At 41.0% G+C, this 17,326-nt stretch overlaps 1 protein-coding gene and 1 long non-coding RNA gene across 2 annotated transcripts; both read left to right on the plus strand.

The window, feature by feature from the left end:
• The first annotated feature begins 860 nt into the window (after positions 1-860).
• Positions 861-15,751, plus strand: LOC121556347 (polycystic kidney disease protein 1-like 2). The gene is made up of 11 exons (XM_041870250.2): positions 861-1,152; positions 6,654-6,812; positions 6,968-7,156; positions 11,616-11,726; positions 11,921-12,068; positions 12,157-12,386; positions 12,483-12,890; positions 12,982-13,239; positions 14,981-15,118; positions 15,292-15,434; positions 15,557-15,751. Exons 1-11 carry the CDS (start codon positions 861-863, stop codon positions 15,749-15,751), a joined length of 2,271 nt encoding a protein of 756 aa, XP_041726184.2.
• On the plus strand, positions 13,920-14,957 carry LOC121556343. Its single transcript, XR_005998144.1, has 3 exons — positions 13,920-14,010; positions 14,326-14,467; positions 14,729-14,957. It is a non-coding gene; the product is annotated as an uncharacterized LOC121556343 (long non-coding RNA).
• Positions 15,752-17,326: the final 1,575 nt, after the last annotated feature.

Here is a 17,326-nt window from a genome sequence, read left to right on the forward strand (position 1 = left end):
ATACCAGTGTCAACATTGTGTTTTTGCATTATTGAAAAAAACCTTTTTAAAACCATATTTTTTGTTTGATTTCATAAATTACTTATTGCCTTTTCTTGTTGCCACAATAAAAGTGGCCATTGATTAAAATTCAATATCTTTTTAATCAGCTAATGAGATTACAATCTGTTGAAATGCAGGCTTTTATTTTATTAAGGTTTCCTCGTTCCCCTATGAAAGTAATGTCATCATTTGTGCTGCTGGCAGAATAGTACTGGGTTGAGAGCGGGAACATAGTTAATGGTGGCTCTAATACTCTACTACTAAAAATATAAACTTTTTTTATATGTCCTTGAAATACTTTGAAAAGGAAATTCTGACTGTAAAAATATGTTGATTTCTTATCATTTGAATAAGACAGGTTAGGGCTTCTGCTAGGGTTTGAATAGTGGTTGTTATACAGTATAAAGGTCTCTCTCTAACCAGAGTAGCCTACTGTAGTCTATAGCACTGCCTACTGGGCACAATTATCTTATACTGCATGCAGGCTGCAATGAGTGTTACATCATTGGCAGCCTTAAAGGCAGAGTAAAACTCGGAGGCTGTTGACAGAGGACCTTATTACAGCCCATTCATCATAGGCCTGTGCTCTGTTTGTTTGTGAAAAATGATAATGCGTCCAATGGGAACTCACAAAGCCAGATTGTAAGGCGGACAGCCCTTTGTTGGAGCCAGAACATATCATTCTGTGGTGCTGAAGTGGTGGCAGGGAATTGCTGACGTCAGTCCCCTTTAAAGACAGCATGTCACCAGGCTGCCAGTAACAGTGCACAGGTGAAGGGGTGAAGATGGACAGCACTAATCTCTCTGTGTTGCTCTTGATGGCTCTGCTCTTAAGCCTGTCTTGTGCTGAGGATGAGATAGCAGCTTTATCCTGCCCAGAGTACCAAGAGGGCTTTGACGGCTCCTGTTATGAGTTTGTGGGTCTACAGCGTTCGCGTTCCTTCCTCAGTGCACAGGGTTGGTGTGAGCGGGGTGGTGGACACCTGGCCTTTATTTTAAACGACGAAACCCAGCAGTTCCTGCAGAAGCACCTGCAGCCGGAGCAGGACTGGTGGCTGGGTTTGGCACCTGCCTCCCCAAACCTAACACTGGACTCTGCTGCTGCTGAGGGTAAGAGGACAACTGAAGAAAACACTAATTGCCATCAACATATTGTATAATAATAGATATGATTATGCAAAGGAAATCAAATGTTGAGAGCAAACTGTGTTGTGCAAGGACGTATTTGCAAGGAGTTATTTTATTATTTGCCATATATCACAAACCTCTGAGGTGCCTTATTGCTATTATAAACTGGTTACCAACGTAATTAGAGCAGTAAAAATATATGTTTTATCATATCCATGGTATTTGGTCTGATATACCACGGCTTTCAGCCAATCAGCATTCAGGGCTCGAACCACCCAGTTTATAATGAAAGCTATATTTTTTTTAAATTAAGGCACATATAATTTTTTTCAACCATTTTCTATCCTAAATATTAGGAATAACGAGCAAAGGCTTTGATTGCTGGTCAAACAGATGGAAAAGGGGTCTTAGAAAACATCTAACAGTCTATGATTGGTTCAAATTTTGTCTTGTTTTGGGAGGAGCTCGTTAAAATAATAGCCAGTGTGTAGAATAATACCCAAATATGCAAAGATATATATGGGTCAATATCACCATAAGGTGCCTTTGAGACTTCCCCATTTCCCCCCCAAAAAGCTGAGATTTTCCATTGAACTTCATATTCATTGTATTAAGTATATGTTATGCTGTTAGAAATGCATATTGGTCAAGCTCCCACACTTTTTATAAATTAACTGCAAGCAGACAATTTACATGCAAACAGCAGAATATGTCCACCCTGTCATGGACAATTTCAAAGCAGAATAAATACATTGTAATTACATAGTGATTATAAAACATACATTTTCAGAAAACTATTTAGTCACTTTCTCAATAATATATTTTAGTTTATGGGAAAAGTATTTGGATAATAATGAAATTATGGCAAACTATTTGTTTCTCTATAAAATCTGCGAGAGTTGCACTTTCTTTTCTAAATAAAATCTAACAAAAAAGATATCTGGTCAAACTTTCAAACAATACTATTTGGCCCTCATTTGTTTATAAAGGAATCACACAAAAGATTTTGCTAACTTGTGAAAATAATTTGTTTATTTTCATAGAACATGAAAATAACAGGGTGGACAGTGACATGACAGGGTGGACCCTGGGCATGACAGGGTGGACACGTTGTGAAATGTCATTGAATGGCCTCATAAATGCAAGGAACAATGCAAGAAAATGATGTAAAAATGCCTTTTCCCATGTAGGGGGAAATTACAAGTTGAACAGACTGTTTTTGATCCACTCTACCTGCATGCAGCCACTGAATAAAGATGCCCAAAATGAGACATTAATGTGGCCTTCTAGCGTTAAACTCTGTACATCATTCTGCACAGTGAAAGTCAAACATTCAACTGTAGAACAAGAAGAAAAATGTTTTTTAAGTGGAGAACAGTTGATTTGAAAAAACAGAATATTACAGAAAGATCACTTGGACGCATCTCCAAACAGTCTCTCCCTTTCTGCAGAGACATGGCTCAGTTCTGCAGTTGCTGTTCCACATACTATTTTTTTTTTTCTTTACTTTTTTTTTCTTTACTTTTTTTTTTATTTACTTCCATGCAGACACTTCAATCTGTACAGAGCGCTTGTTCAGAGCCTGTGGTTCTGGTATTAGGCAAAGTACCTGCCAGTCATGGTACCAACAGATGTCGTCCCGAAGACTTGGCCATTTGAACTTGTTTATGCCATGGCGTTGCATACACTTAACTTTCACACTGTGCCCTTCTGCATCCATGATGATACCTGGGTATGCTTCATTGTCATAATTAACGACGCACCACTCTCCAATGTGCTTTACCTCAATCATTTCTGGTCTCCTAGGATTATCTGGTGTCTTTCCACATGCTGGGGACTTGTCAGATGAAACAGGAACATTAGCTAGAGTGACCTCTTGAAGGTTAAAGCAGGGGCAGTCCAAAACACCTTCCTCCCTTTTACACATACATGAAATGTCTCTGTATTTCATTTGGCCGGGTGTCGGACTGATAGCTTGGTGGATTCTCATAGTGCCTTTTATGGCAGCTATTGCAGGTACCTCAGGCTTTGATTCAATATCCCTCTCTGGGATGAAGAACAGCTCGACAGATGTGTCCAGGCTTTTCAGCTTGTTATACAAGCTCTGGGCATCAGGAATGTCTCCTCCATGGGCTACAATCCGGTCTGCTGACCTCTTAAGGGCCCCACCCACACCGTCTGGTGCCCCCTTCCCATGATTAGCCTCAAAGAAATTCCACGTTATTTCTTTGAAGCCATACTTGTAGGGTTCCGTTGAGAGGTAGAAGAAATTTCCCTTTTGTCGATACTGCGTTGCAGGCCCATGGCTGAAAAAATGAAGTGTGCTGACTTGAGGGTGTCGTTCTCTCACTACCTTCAGAACTGGATCAAGGTGGGCCCAGATGGCCACAGGGTCATGTCTTCTGGAGGGTGATATGGAGCAGAAGGTGTGTGGCGCTTGTTCACCAGTGGTGTAGAGCACTCCAGTGTGCAGACTGGCCTGCTTGTGTGAGCCTCCAAAATGCACAGATTGTATTTCTTCGCTGTACTTACATGAGTAATTTTCGCTAAAATCTATATGCAAGAGGGACTCATTGTGCTTCAGACTCCTCCTGAGCTCCCTGTAGGCATCAAACTGCCATTTAATGTTGAAGACATGGCTCCTAAAATGGAGAAGCCTCTCCTGGAAATCTGTGTTAAGCTCATGCTCTGTTGTTGTTATCTCCCTTTTCACTGTTATTGTTGACACCTTCTCATCCTTCTTGATCTTCTCTGTCATCCACTGAGATAAACGAATGTTCTCTTCCCCAGGGGTTTTCAGCATCGGGTGACAAGTTAGGAGGCATTCACTGCACTCACCATAAGACCTTGGCTTTCGGGTCACACATGGTTGCTTCAGACATTTCCTCAATATTTCTTGAGGACAGTAACCCTTGGCTCTGCAAGGCATTGGCATCATGCTGATTTTCAGGAGTTTCAGCAGGGGAGTTGGGTGGTGTCTCTGACTGTAGCAAAGCACTGGCCCTGTTTCTGGCTCTGGCTTGACTTTTTGCCTCTCTCCATTTCTTTCTTTTTGCCCTCTTCTCTCTCTCACTGAGCTCATTGACACCCTTCTTCTTTCCAGTCTCTCTGTCTTTTTTCCATTTGACCCTTTCTTTCTCAAGGTACTTTCTTCTTCTGTCTGGGTCAGCATCACGACGTTCCCGATATCTCCTTGCTATCTCAGCTCCTTTTGATCTCATTCCTTGAAAAAGACGATTCAAAATGTTCCCTTACACACTTTAATTGGCAGTCCCGGTAAACTAGGCTTGCATTATCAAACTAGGTTTGCTGATACCAATATCGCCAAAAAAATTGTCCATATTGTCCATTCTTACTATGTATAGCATGTACTGTTATAAAATGTGTGTAATAGCTGTTGTAATATGTGTAACATTATCAGTATGTGGCCTAAACTATGCACATGTCCTTCCTGTCATGAACCATGTCCACCCTGTCATGGAAGGCTTGCTGACAGGGTGGACAATGACAGGGTGGACATTTTTGGCTAATGTTAGCATTTAATGAGCACATGGTGGACCTTCACTTAGCAACATACTACAGTTAGCAAGCTGACTGTGTACTGTTTTACAAATATATTTCAAAGTTCTGATAGGTTTTTCTATCAATTGATATTTCACTATGACAGAGTGGACATGTTAAGCTTGACAACATCCAACACACATAATATGATGAAAATTATGAAACATAAGTGTAAATACTTACTCTGCAACTAGACACTGCTTCAGCCTTCATTGAAGAAAGACAAAATGCTCGTAGTGATGTCACTGAAAACATCAGTGGGTTTCATAAAGAGGCAGTTACCCCATAATGACAGGGTGGACAGCAATTTCAGGGACACATGCAAAATGTTCAATATGATTATGAAAATACAATATACATGATCAATATTACTTGTTTTATCAAATAACTTATTGTGGACAGTAAAACCATGTAAAAAAAAATGGATTTAGTATCATTTAACCACTTATTACACACACTGTAGTTAGCAGAGCAGTGTGTGGGACATGCCAAAATCACATACATCCAATGAAATTTTTTTTATAAAATGAAGGAAACACTTTTTTAGAGACTTATCATTCTACTGATATGTGTGCAAATGTTTGGCCACTTATAATAAGACCTCAGACTTTCATTATTCTGCTACATTTTCATGATGACTGAGTGAGTCTGATGAGGACACCAAAGGCACCTCATAGTGATATTGACTCATATAGCATATTTCTACCTGTGTACCTATTAAAGGTTACATCACCATGAAGAGCATGACTTTCATATCCATAATGATGCATTTCTGTGTAGTACAGATCAGGGACCCATGATGCAATTCTGTTATCACAATTATGTTACCTGGTCTGTAAATCCACTTAATTACTGTAGTTTAATAACCAAAAGATCTTCAAGGTTAAAGGTTTCATGTCATAGCTGACACCCGATTGTTTCTGCAGACGTCTTTGAATCTTAATTCGGGGCAGATATTTAACTGAGTTTTTGGACAATGTGGTCACATAAAAAACGGAGGGAGATTTTACCGAAATTCTGTTACCAAACACTCATCTGCACAGTTCTTGCAGTAAATGTTTTTTTGTAAAATGTTCAGTGTAAATTGTTAAAAGTAGTCTTATGTGAAAAAGTCTCAGCGCAATTACATTTCCATGGAATTGCCCATGATGACTTTGTGTGAGAGTAGGCCTAGATATTTAACTGATATTTGAAAGAGGTAATAGTGTCTTGTGTTTTTTATAGAACAATCCTACTCATTTACTGAGCTGTGGTGGAAGTATTCCTCCAAATCAGTTTTTTCATGATTCTTTTAATCAGAAATCAGTTCAATTCCCAGTCTCCAAAATTAACATGATCCGCCCACCTGCCTACCACTTCTCTTGAGACAAAGATGGTTACTCTTGGTCTTGTTTTATCAGTGGACCTTCTTTGATCTGCCAGTAAAACTGGAAGTAGACAGAGGCTGGGTTTGGTGGCTATCTCACAAGTCAGCTGGCCTGTCTGTCTCTCACTGGGAGATTTATAATGTATTTATCTCGCACCATTGCTAGGAGATGGTCACATTTGGATATCTCCTTTTAGCAGCACCTGGCTGATGAGGAACACTTGTCATTCAATAAGGTCTTCAATAGGGTATGCTGTCCAGTCCCTTGATTTAGACAGGCCTTTTTTTATTCCCACACAAAGGATTAACTTTATCACCTATTCACAGCCGGCTCCTGTGGCATTGACTTTGCTTTCTTACGTCATATCCCTTACTCTGCTTTTTAATTGTTTTATTACGTGTATTAGAGTATTAACTGAATGATGTATCAGGATGAACAGCTGGAATATCATTTTGTAGGAATATATGTCATGAATAGAATATAAAAATATAGAATAATTATATACTCTATATAGAATATAATACTTTAATTGGTGTGTGTGCTGCACATCCTCAGGTCCTCTCTCCTGGCTTGATGGCTCTGATGTCAGCTACTCTAACTGGGTGAACGACCCTGGTCCAGGGGCTGGCTGTGGTCACATACTGAGGAGCTCAGGGTTTCAGTGGGAGGCAACAAGCAACTGTAGCCAGGAGCTACACTTCATCTGCCAATTTGGTTTGTATTTGATGTGTTTGTGTGCGCACACATAGAATAGGTGCATGCATCTGATCATGCATGCAGAATAACAAGGTAGCGAGGAATATACTGTGTGCGCTTGCTATTCCCTTTCACTCTGAAATTATTCAACCTTATTTACTTATTTGTCTCAGAGTCTGGGCGCTCCATTGCTTGTGCTGACCACAATGCCACACTACAGTGTGGTTCTGGTCAGGTAATAGAGATTGATGACAGCTTCTATGGTCGTAAGACGGTTCACTACTGCCGGACGAGTCCCGCTTCTTCAGCCACCACCACACAGGAGGAGTGTAGCTGGATAGATGTTATAGATTCAGTGACAGGTATGGTGTGAAGTCTAATGTTTTTGAAACTGTTGAAATATTGTGCAAGGTGTATTTTGTCCATGAATGTTGCTCCATCCATCACTTAGGATATGGATATATGTTTTGGTTTGACTATTGATTCAAGAATAGTATTGTTCTTACATTGTATGAGTAAGAACATTAAAGGTCCAAAGCAGCCATTTTTATCTCAATATACAATTATTTCTGGGTAACAATTAAGTACCTTACTGTGATTGTTTTCAATTAAAATGGTCAAAAATAAATAAAAATAGATTCTTAGCATACAGCCATTTCTAAAGCAAGAATTTTGCTAGGACTGTCTGGGAGTGGTCTTAGTTGGAAGGGGAAAACTGAAAAATAGCTGTTATTGGCAGAGAAGTTTAGATTGAACTATATTTCTTATTGGTTTATTAACTAATTTATCGCCTGGTGATGTCGCCAGGCAGGACAAAACTCCATCCCACCAAAACAGGCAGAAATTTCACGCAGTCTTTTCAAACAGCTCTTACACTAAAGGGGCATTATCATAATTTTCACAATTTCATAGTATTATTCCACCCTAATAGTGTGGAAATATACAGTACCAGTCAAAAGTTTGGACACACCTACTCATTCAAGGGTTTTTCTTTATTTTTACTATTTTCTATATTGTAGAATAATAGTGAAGACATCAAAACTATGAAATAACACATATGGAATCATGTAGTAACCAAAAAGGTGTTAAACAAATCCAAATATATGTTATATTTGAGATTCTTCAAATAGCCACCCTTTGCCTTGATGACAGCTTTGCACACTGTTGGCATTCTCTCAACCAGCTTCACCTGGAATGCTTTTCCAACAGTCTTGAAGGAGTTCCCACATATACTGAGCAATTGTTGGCTGCTTCTCCTTCACTCTGCCGTCCGACTCATCTCAAACCATCTCAATTGGGTTGAGGGTGGGGGATTGTGGAGGCCAGGTCATCTGATGCAGCACTCCATCACTCTCCTTCTTGGTAAAATAGCCCTTACACAGCCTGGAGGTGTGTTGGGTCATTGTCCTGTTGAGAAAAAAATGATAGTCCCACTAAGCCCAAATCAGATGGGAAGGCGTATCGCTGCAGAATGCTGTGGTAGCCATGCTGGTTAAGTGTGCCTTGAATTCTAAATAAATTACAGACAGTGTCACCAGCAAAGCACCCCAACACCATAACACCTCCTCCTCCATGCTTTACAGTGGGAACTACATATGCGGAGATAATCCATCACCTACACCGCGTCTCACTCTAATGAACTTATCCTGTGCAGCAGAGGTAACTCTGGGTCTTCCATTCCTGTGGCGGTCCTCATGAGAGCCAGTTTCATCATAGCGCTTGATGGTTTTTGCGACTGCACTTGAAGAAACTTTCAAAGTTCTTGAAATGTTCTGTATTGACTGACCTTCATGTCTTAAAGTAATGATGGACTGTCGTTTCTCTTTGCTTAATTGAGTTGTTCTTGCCATAATATGGACATGGTATTTTACCAAATAGGGCTATCTTCTGTATACCCCCCTACCTTGTCACAGCACAACTGATTGGCTCAAACACATTAAGAAGGAAAGAAATTCCACAAATGAACTTTTAAGAAGGCACACCTGTTAATTGAAATGCATTCCAGGTGACTACCTCATGAAGCTGGTTGAGAGAATGGCAAGAGTGTGCAAAGCTGTCATCAAGGAAAAGGGTGGCTATTTGAAGAATCTCAAATATAAAATATATGTTGATTTGTTTAACACTTTCATAGTTTTGATGTCTTCACTATTATTCTACAATGTAAAACATAGTAAAAATATAGAAAAACCCTTGAATGAGTAGGTGTGTCCAAACTTTTGACTGGTAGTGTATATATAAAACACAGGAAAATCATGTTTTTGACAGCACTGGGCCTTTAAGCAAAGTGCTTGTAATGGGTCAAAGTAATTGCCTGCTTTGCAGTATTTGATCATTGCACTTTTAGGACATGCGGCTTAAAGTAAAAAGCAGAAATGTAAATATTGTAAAGCTAACACAGATTCAATAAAGTGCCCAGATACAGTTGAAGTCGGAAGTTTACATACACTTAGGTTGGAGTCATTAAAACTCGTTTTTCAACCACTCCACACATTTCTTGTTATCAAACTATAGTTTTGGCAAGTCGGTTAGGACATACACTAAGTTGATTGTGCCTTTAAACAGCTTGGAAAATTCCAGAAAATGATGTCATGGCTTTAGATGCTTCTGATAGGCTAATTGACATCATTTGAGTCAATTGGAGGTGTACCTGTGGATGTATTTCAAGGCCTACCTTCAAACAGTGTATCTTTGCTTGACATCATGGGAAAATCTAAATAAATCAGCCAAGACCTCAGAAAAAAAATGTGCAGACCTCCACAAGTCTGGTTCATCCTTGGCAGCAATTTCCAAACGCCTGAAGATACCATGTTCATCTGTACAAACAATAGTACGCAAGTATAAACACCTTGGGACCATGCAGCCGTCATACTGCTCAGGAAGGAGACGCGTTCTGTCTCCTAGAGATGAATGTACTTTGGTGCGAAAAGTGCAAATCAATCCCAGAACAACAGCAAAGGACCTTGTGAAGATACTGGAGGAAACAGGTACAAAAGTATCTATATCCACAGTAAAACGAGTCCCATATCGACATAACCTGTCCAGGCTCTATCACAACCGGCCGTGATTGGGACTCCCATAGGGCGGTGCACAATTGGCCCAGCGCCGTCCGAGTTTGGCCGCTGTAGGCCGTCATTGTAAATAAGAATTTGTTCTTAACTGACTTGCCTAGTTAAATAAAGGTAAAATAAATAAAAAATAAAAAAAAACCTGAAAGGCCGCTCAGCAAGGAAGAAGCAACTGCTCCAAAACGGCCATAAAAAAAACAGACTACGGTTTGCAACTGCACATGGGGAGAAATGTCCTCTGGTCTGATGAAACAAAAATAGAACTGTTTGGCCATAATGACCATCGTTATGTTTGGAGGAAAAAGGGGGTGCTTGCAAGCCGAAGAACACCATCCCAACCGTGAAGCACAGGGGTGGCAGCATCATGCTGTAGAGGTGCTTTGCTGCAGGAGGGACTGGTGCACTTCACAAAATAGATGGCATCATGAGGAAGGAAAATTATGTGGATATATTGAAGCAACATCTCAAGACATCAGTCAGGAAGTTAAAGCTTGGTCACAAATTGGTCTTCCAAATGGAATATGACCCCAAGCATACTTCCAAAGTTGTGGCAAAATGGCTTAAGGACAACAAAGTCAAGGTATTGGTCTGGCCATCACAAAGCCCTGACCTCAATCCTTTAGAAAATTGGTGGGCAGAACTGAAAAAGTGTTTGCGAGCAAGGAGGCCTACAAACCTGACTCAGTTACACCAGCTCTGTCAGGAGGAATGGGCCTGACACAAAGCCCTGACCTCAATCCTTTAGAAAATTGGTGGGCAGAACTGAAAAAGTGTTTGCGAGCAAGGAGGCCTACAAACCTGACTCAGTTACACCAGCTCTGTCAGGAGGAATTCACCCAACTTATTGTGGGAAGCTTGTGAAAGGCTACCCGAAACGTTTGACCCAAGTTAAACAATTTAAAGGCAATGCTACCAAATACAAACTGAGTGTATGTAAACTTCTGACCCACTGGGAATGTGATGAAAGAAATAAAAGCTGAAATAAATCATTCTCTCTACTATTATTCTGACATTTCACATTCTTAAAATAAAGTGCTGATCCTAACTGACCTAAGACAGGGAATTTTTACTAGGATTAAATGTCAGGAATTGTGAAAAACTGAGTTTAAATGTATTTTGCTAAGGTGTATGTAAACTTCCGACTTCAACTGAACATAGAGGCAGCAATTCAACTTAATTCCACTTTAGCAAGAAGCTATTGCGAAACAACAACCCGATGAACAATATTTAAACATTGAGCTCTTAGAACATGCTTGCATTTGCAAAGCATAGAGCAGAACTGTAAATATTGTAAAACACACACAGCTTCAACAACGGCACCAGATGCACTGAGGCAGCAATAAAAATGTATTTGCGGCTCAACGAAAACCATAAGAGGTACAGACGCTAATACAATGTCAAGACTGAAAGCAAAGCCACAAAATATATATCCCTTCTTTTGAAATTACAAGCTTTAAATGGTTGTAATACCATGAATGAAATCTAAATGTACTGCACTAAATATGGACCTTAGGTTTAAGTCATTGCTTAAGCTGGTGTTTCATTTATGAATGGCAAATAGAATAGGTGTTGTGATAATAATCCTTCCTCTGCACAGTGTGCACACATGATTCTTATTTTCAGACCACTTGCATAAGTCTTTTATAATGATGATGTGGATGATCTTAATGATGATTTTGATAATAATTATGATGGAAAACTCTCCTCTTCTATTTCTTCACCTCTCATATCTATATTTAATGTGCATCATTTCCAGGAGACTGCCTTGGGCTGCAGGCGTGCCAGGCCACAGCAGATGTGGCCTCCTTTGGTGAACCTTGCCCAGGGCTGGGAAGCTACCTGTCTGTGGAATACCACTGCAAAGATGGTCAGAACACTCTACCTCTGTCTCTCTCACTGTCTCTCCTTTCCTCCCTTCTACATTCCATTTAAATACCCAAATATGTTTTAAGATAGTGAAGGCCTCGATTTACGGTTTTCTAATGTTGTATTTCAACACATTATGAGTGGTGGCTAGCACACACAGTCACAATTTAACCTAGCCATATCTGTGGTTCACAGGTCTCCACTTATTAATGAGCAAGTTGGCTGCCGTCTTTGACAACGTCTCCATAACAGTGAAGTGGCTTCTCCATCCATTCCAGGGCAACCTGACCTGCACTCTAAGTGCTGGAGATGGGCACAACATTGATCCTTATAGTCCAGAAGAGTGAGTAACTGAGTAATGTAAATCACCCAACATCAAAGGCAAAAAGTCCCTAATTCATCCACAATTAATGGAATTTCCACTCTCACAGGTTGGAGAGCATTGTGGTTCATAAATACACCCGTCCGGGTGTCTTCATGGTTGGGGTGGAGTGTACCACCAGTGAGTGGCATGTGACAGCTCAGAAAGCCATCACCATTCAGGAGCCAATCGGGGAGTTTGGCGTCATTAAGTGCTATAGCATGAACCAATCAACAGATAGTGTAAACTGCAAGGCCATGTATGGAAGCCCCCTTCAAATCCAGGTTGAAGTAGAAGCTGGTAAGTAAAAACAACATAGGCAGAAATAAAAGCATCTGGTCTTCCATTTCCGAGAGTACAATTCTTGGTAGAATGAGACAACTTTGCTATCTACAGGTACGAATGTGACCTACAAAATCCACAGTGGTGAGATGTTGGTGGCCAATTCATCAGCAGTCAGAGGAATCATCCCCCACAACATCACAGTAGGACCAGAGGTGGAGCAACAGCTGGGCTCTGGCTGCCATCAGCTGACCCTGCATGCCTCTAACGGGGTCTCGGCCTTGGGTGTGTCCACTGAGCTGCAGGTGTGTCTGCTGGAGCCTGTGGAGGGCCTCCTGGGATCAGTGATGGCTGAGGAGGGAGAGTGTCCAGACTCAGACCTTTATGTTAGAGTCTCCCTGGATCGGGGAGCCCCGGTGCAGCTTCTCTTCCAGGTGTCTGGAGCCAACGACAGCATCTCTGAGACCAGAGACATGCAAAACAGCAGCATGCAGGTTTACAATATCTCAACCACTATCCAAGGTACCTAACCAAATACAATCAGAAACATTGACAGAAGATAGGTAAAGATTAAACGTTTCCTTGTTTATTTATATCAGCTGTTTTGTTACAGGATATTTGCAAGTGAAAGTCAGGGCCTGGAATGTCTTCTCACACATGGATGTGGATGTGGGGAACACAACAGTTGTTTGCCACAATAAATCAGACTTTCAGACAGAGGAGCATAAAAGACTTCCCCAAGCTAATATGGAAATCACTTCCGATCCAGAACGTCCATCTGACTTCACTCAAAGTATCACACTTGGGTTAACTGGCTTGAGTGGAGTACCCGGAATCAGTGAGCCTGGGATACAACTTGAATGGGAATGCAGTAAGTACCAGGGCTGTCAATGAGAACACTCACCTCTCAGTTCAACTCATTAGTAGGCTACAGTAAAAATGTTGGTCAAGACTATTTACGTGGCTCACTTGTTCAAGTCGTATCTTCATGGCCTGTGCTAGTTATAAATGAATTCTATGAATATAATTGTTCTTCTAAACTCACTAAGTATTTCTCTGGTTTCCAGTTGACAGTATCGATTGTCTAGGACCTTTAATGTGCTTTCAGCACAGATGTTTTACTCAAACCATGTTCCCCATTTATTCCAACAGATGAACAATGTAAATGCAGAGACAAAACAAACCAGGAGTCTCATGTGATTACAGCAGCCTGTCTTCCAGACCCATTTCTTTTTTATATATACAGTCTCACTGTGCGGAAGAAAAATGGTCCTGGGGCTCAAGTGGCTAAAGCAGAGAAATGCATCACTGTTACTCCGCCAGAATTCACCGATGTTGCCATAAGGTAAAACGAGGGAGGGAATGGCTCATTTGACAGATGTGTAATCCTGAGTGACATTTTGTTTGTTAGAAGAGGTTTGCATTATCAAAGAAGGAAGATAAATATGAATCAAATTCTAATTTACAGTAATCTATGTCCCAGAAGATCTATTGTATGATAAAAGTGAACCTTTATTATTTTAGTTGTTCTAATTGTAACCCAGTGAACATAAACAACGATGTAAGGCTAAAATTGGAGTGTACCACCACAACGAGTTGCCCAACAGTAGTTTGGCATGTTGAGGACACAAGACCTTTGACAGTAAGTCTGAGACTCCTCTATTGTGCATATTTATGAATAGTGCTTTTCAGTGCATGAATAGATAGAACTTCTGTTGTCTAATTTCAGATTGAATCAAATAAGATATACTTTATTAGTCCAGACGGAAATGTGTCTTCTGCTATTAACCAACCCCTCCGATATGCACACAAACACAAAGGTGTTTGAACACACATACACACATTCATTTGTCATTTGTCACATGAGCAAAATAAGTAACCGAAATGAATGCATGTGAAGTTCGATTGTTTAAAAGCTGTAGTCATACATATTTAATTTTGAGCTAATTTCTTCTAGGGCGCCCTCAAACACTGCTACGAAAAAGCAAAGCAAAGACCACTGCTACACAGAATAGATGGTGGCAATGAATACATGGTGACAAGTGAAAATCTGAAAAATGCACAGTCCAGGTCTCTGAATCTCAATGTGATAGCGTATGGTAGGTATTCATTGACTTTAGAGTATGTGTTGTTATATGGCTTTAGTTACAGGTAATAGTAGGATGAGTTTCATTTATGTTCAACTTGACATCAGAATGTCAAATTAGCCATTGTAATGTGGGCCATAAAACTAATCACGGCGTTCCAATGTGTTATATTTGAGGTGATGTATCACTTGATCATGGATATTTAGAGTAAATACTGTACATCCAGACCAAAATATACAGAATGTATTTATTTATATTAACTTTTTTTTCTAGGTAAGACGACATCTGGAGTTGTCAAGTACACCATTCAGATACCAGGTGTTGCAACACCTGCACCTGTTGCCACTAACATACCGCCTGCTACTACCCTACCAGCTGCTACCACCATCCTACCGGCTGTTACTACTCGTCCAGCTGCTACTACCATACCAGTTGCTACCATCCCACTGGTAGCTACTACCCTCCCGGCTGCTACCACCATACCGGCAACTACTACCGTACCTGTAACTGTACCTAAAACCACAGCCCCAACTACCATCGCCAGCATCCCTTCCTGTATAATTTCCCCTCAGTCAGGCACAGTTCTAGATGCTTTCAATATCACCTGTGCAACAACCTCCTGCTCCACAGGCAAATGCCAATATTGTTTCAAAACTGACCAAGGTGAGTTGTCTGAAATCTGTCCATAATGTAGTCTATTTCAGGAGACTTTCCCCTATCAAAGAAGTTGAGTAGCAGGACTGTAAATAAAAAATAAAAAATGATGTGCCGTGTATTCAGATAAAGCTTTATCCACTGTATGAGAATACTTTATATAATATTTATTTATATTTCAGATAAACATTTGCGCTGCAGTTACGTAAATGAAGTTAAGTCAATCTTCCTACCTCTCGGGAACAACAGTTACAACTACAGTCTGTCTGTGGTGGTTACTGTAATAAATGGGGATAGAAGAACCAATGCCACAATCACCACTGAGGTTTGTCATCAAGTAAAACTCTTAATGATTTAATGCATGGAATATGTCCTGCCTTTCTGCTCTATAGAGCTCACATTTATAATTGAGTATATGGAACTCTCATTTCATTGTTGTCCTCCAAGGTTTGGCCAGCCAACTCCAGTTCCCCAGTGGAGAATCTGCAGTCTGTGGTGGAGAACACTGTCGCTCAGCTACAGCAGCAGGGGTTGCTCACTGGGGAGACCCTTGGTCAGATGTTCAAGTCCGTGTCCGACATTCTGAATATGGGCTCCAGTGAGGATCAGAAAGGTGCCAGGGAGGAGGTGAGAACGGGGTAATATGCTAAGAAGGTCATAGGACGTATGGGCTTTGATGCCAGGAATGTCTATGGCAGGGATGGGCAAGTTGCGACCCGCTTTTGTAGGCCCGTGGATCCATTTCCAAAAACGAGGCACCAATTATTAAATAGTGTTTATAAACTAATAATGAGCAGTTCATAAACAACTTATCAGGGTCGGCTCCAGGCATAAGCGACATAAGCAGTCACTTAGGGCCCCCGGCTGCTAAGAAGGGGACCAGTCAAGACAGAGACCAGTAAAAAAATTGGCCCACCAGGTGCAAGGCCAAATCTCGCTTAGGGCCCCCAAGAGACTAGGGCTGGCCATGGCTACTGGTATAATGCATTTAGTTAAGAGAGGTAAGTAATTTAACTGCACAAATGGATTGATTGCACAAATCAGTTGACTGCATGTGTGGGTATGGATGTGGGTACGCAGACTCGCGAGCCACTGCAGCTCCTCATGATGAGTTCAAATTGTTTGTGGCCCCCACCCCCATTAAAGTTGCCCATCCCTGGTCTAGGGACTCTGTGTATTGTTGAAAATAAGACATTACACCAAACTAAAAGAGTTACGCTAAATTAGTATGAAGTTCAAGACAAAAGGAAGTGTGTCTTCAGATGGATGTTTGTGAGGTATTCTGATTTGTGTTCCAGCTGCGAGAACAGATGCTGAGCAGCATGACTGCAGTGCTGAAGAGTGTCCCCAACAACACTCCTCAGGAAGTGCAGGTGATGGCCAGAGCAGTGGCAGGGATCACCAAGCGGGGGGACGAGGTCAATTCCGCTGCTCAGGTACACTTGTAAATGAGAGCAAGGCAACATCATCTTTCCCAAACATGTATTGCTGAATAAGAGCAGAGATTTAGTTCCCAACAGTCTATGTTGTGCTGTGGATCTTTTCCAGCTAGAAGCTAGCTCCCTGGTGGCAGACCTCAGCTCTTCCCTCCTCTATATGAATGTCAGTGAGCATGGTGGAGAAGAGATGGTGCAGGCAGCTACACCCATAGTAGAGGCAGCCAGCAATATCCTGGGAGTCTCTTCAAATGCAAGCACACAGGTGACATACAGTACATTCAGAAAGTATTCAGACCTCTTGACTTTTTCCACATTTTGTTACGTTACAGCCTTATTCTAAAATTGATTATATTGTTTTTTCCCCTCATCAATCTACACACAATACTCCATAATGACAAAGCAAAAACAGGTTTTTAGAAATTTTAGCACATTTATTAAAAACAAAAAACGGAAATATCACATTTACATAAGTATTCAGACCCTTTACTCAGTACTTTGTTGAAGCACCTTTGGCAGCGAAAACAGCATAGTCTTCTTGGGTATGACGCTACAAGATTGGCAAACCTGTATTTGGGGAGTTTCTCCCATTCTTCTCTGCAGATCCTCTCAAGCTCTGTCAGGTTGGATGGGGAGCGTTGCTGCAGAGCTATTTCCAGGTCTCTCCAGAGATGTTCGATCGGGTTCAAGTCCGGCTCTGGCTGGGCCACTCTATGACATTCAGAGACTTGTCCCGAAGCCACTCCTGCGTTGTCTTGGCTGTGTACTTAGGGTCGTTGTC

Source organism: Coregonus clupeaformis, unplaced genomic scaffold (genome assembly GCF_020615455.1).
Source record: "Coregonus clupeaformis isolate EN_2021a unplaced genomic scaffold, ASM2061545v1 scaf0196, whole genome shotgun sequence".
Lineage (NCBI taxonomy): Eukaryota > Metazoa > Chordata > Actinopteri > Salmoniformes > Salmonidae > Coregonus > Coregonus clupeaformis.